Source organism: Nanorana parkeri, unplaced genomic scaffold (genome assembly GCF_000935625.1).
Source record: "Nanorana parkeri isolate BGI_ZX_2015 unplaced genomic scaffold, ASM93562v1 scaffold1257, whole genome shotgun sequence".
NCBI lineage: Eukaryota > Metazoa > Chordata > Amphibia > Anura > Dicroglossidae > Nanorana > Nanorana parkeri.
In genome coordinates, this window is record NW_017307525.1 from 154,690 (window position 1) to 156,604 (window position 1,915).

Below are 1,915 nucleotides of genomic sequence, written 5' to 3' on the forward strand. Positions count from 1 at the left end.
ATTAGCAACATACAGATTGTAAACTGTCCTGGAAAAAGTTACTTTAGTTATTGTTACAAAAATGTTTTCTATTTGAGAATCTTAATATATTATGTGCTTTAAATTCAGCACAACAGACGAATGCACAGGGCACACACATACACACCTAGAAGCTTAGCATTTGTTTGAATTGCATTGACAGTGTCACTGTAACTTTGCTGAACTTCGACTGTGAGTTTTTAAAACAAAATGACTCTGGATTTTCCACATCTTGCCCATCCATCCTCATAAGCCGGTGCGCTGTCTTCATTCCCCAGTGTAGTTTTACAATAGCTGCGAGCTATATGTCATAGGCATAGGGACAGATGAGTGATAGGTGAGGACTAGCGGCAAGGTAGACGGTCGTGTAGTACAGCTGAGGCTCCGGAGTGTGCTGTTGCCTGGTAGATCTGATCACCCGAGCTCTCTCATTTAGCTGTGTCCCTGAGCTGTATACTTGTCATGGGGACTGGCACTTTGTCTACAGAATTCCCCTTTATTTTGTAGTATAAATCACCAGTCTGTCATTATTACACCTTTTACATGATGTGTAGTGCACAGCTTGCTCACAAAGTGATACCCATACAGCTGCATCGGCTATATACACTACTGGCTTACTAAAGTGTTGTTGTTATTATTATTATTATTATTATTATTGCATGGCTATCCTAATGTATGATGTGATGTCATAACTACACTTCAGATTGCACTTTATATTACCTACTTACCTACTATTACCTACTCTGTCTTTACTCTTATTATAATATTACATTTTCTACTTTATAGTGTTCTATTGCTTCATAATGGCACCGTGCCATGTTATGTTTTATGCTATTGCATTACTGTTAAAATAGTGCAATGAATGTAGCACTTTATAGTGTTTTATGGCAATGTAATTACACATGTTATATGTTATACTGCTATGTTACGTTATTTTTGTTTAAAGGGTTACACTACATTATAACTATTCGTATTTCAATAAGAACTATAATTAGTGTATGCTATGTGTGTATATGATTTTACATGTCAGATAGGTAGTTCATGTTATAATAGAGAAATAATGTCATATTAAGGGCTAGATAGTAGAGAGATTTTATACCTAACAAATACTGATTGCCTTCTAATGGGTCACTGGACTTTGTCCCCTGATCTCTCCCATGATTGTGGAAGAGGCTCAGTCTGTGTTACAGTATTAGGTAGAACAAAAGAAGTTGTCTTGGCCCCATGAAGCTGATTTCTGTCCTGCACTGTATATAATGACTGTGCCCAGCACATGGTTTGTATGCTGAGCTAGGTAATTACAATACATTGACCTGTCATGTTTCCCCTCCCAGAATATTCAAGGGATGACAGGGACCCCTATGGTGGCTTCCAGTCCCGAAAGACACGATGGCGGTTTGCAGGCTAACCCAGTAGAGGTGCAGAGCTACCAGCCCCCATGGAAGGTCCTCAGTGACTTTGCATTGCAGAGTGACATTGATCAGCCGGCATTCCAACAACTGGTAAGTTGTCACTGCTGAGGCGACCAGGGAATGGGGGAGCTGGCTCAGGGGGTTGTCCCCCTCTCAGAAAATAATAAACTGGGGGAGTGGGGGAGGGGGGGATATATGTGTATGCAGCAAGTAGCTAATGATTGCACAAGGAGATACTTTACCATGTGCTATTGGTGTAATTATGTTATGTATGTATAGATATGTGTGTAACTGTATATGTGCCAGTGTGCACACAGTACTTATATGTGTGTTTGGATGTTGTTTGTATAATGGGTATATAAAATAGTAAAATGGGAAAATGGGTGTAATTTCTCTGTGTATGTGTGTGTGTGTGTGTGTATATGTGTATATGTATGTGTGTGTGTATATATATATATATAGATATATATATCTATATCTATATA

At 38.8% G+C, this 1,915-nt stretch overlaps 1 protein-coding gene across 4 annotated transcripts in view; it reads left to right on the top strand.

The window, feature by feature from the left end:
- ISL1 (ISL LIM homeobox 1) overlaps nt 1-1,915 on the top strand; it is a 9,013-nt gene that overhangs the window by 5,619 nt on the left and 1,479 nt on the right. For all 4 annotated transcript variants that reach the window (XM_018568877.1, XM_018568879.1, XM_018568878.1 and 1 more), the window contains exon 5: nt 1,353-1,520. In XM_018568877.1, coding sequence (XP_018424379.1) covers nt 1,353-1,520 — 168 coding nt within the window. The remainder of the gene's footprint in view (nt 1-1,352; nt 1,521-1,915) is intronic.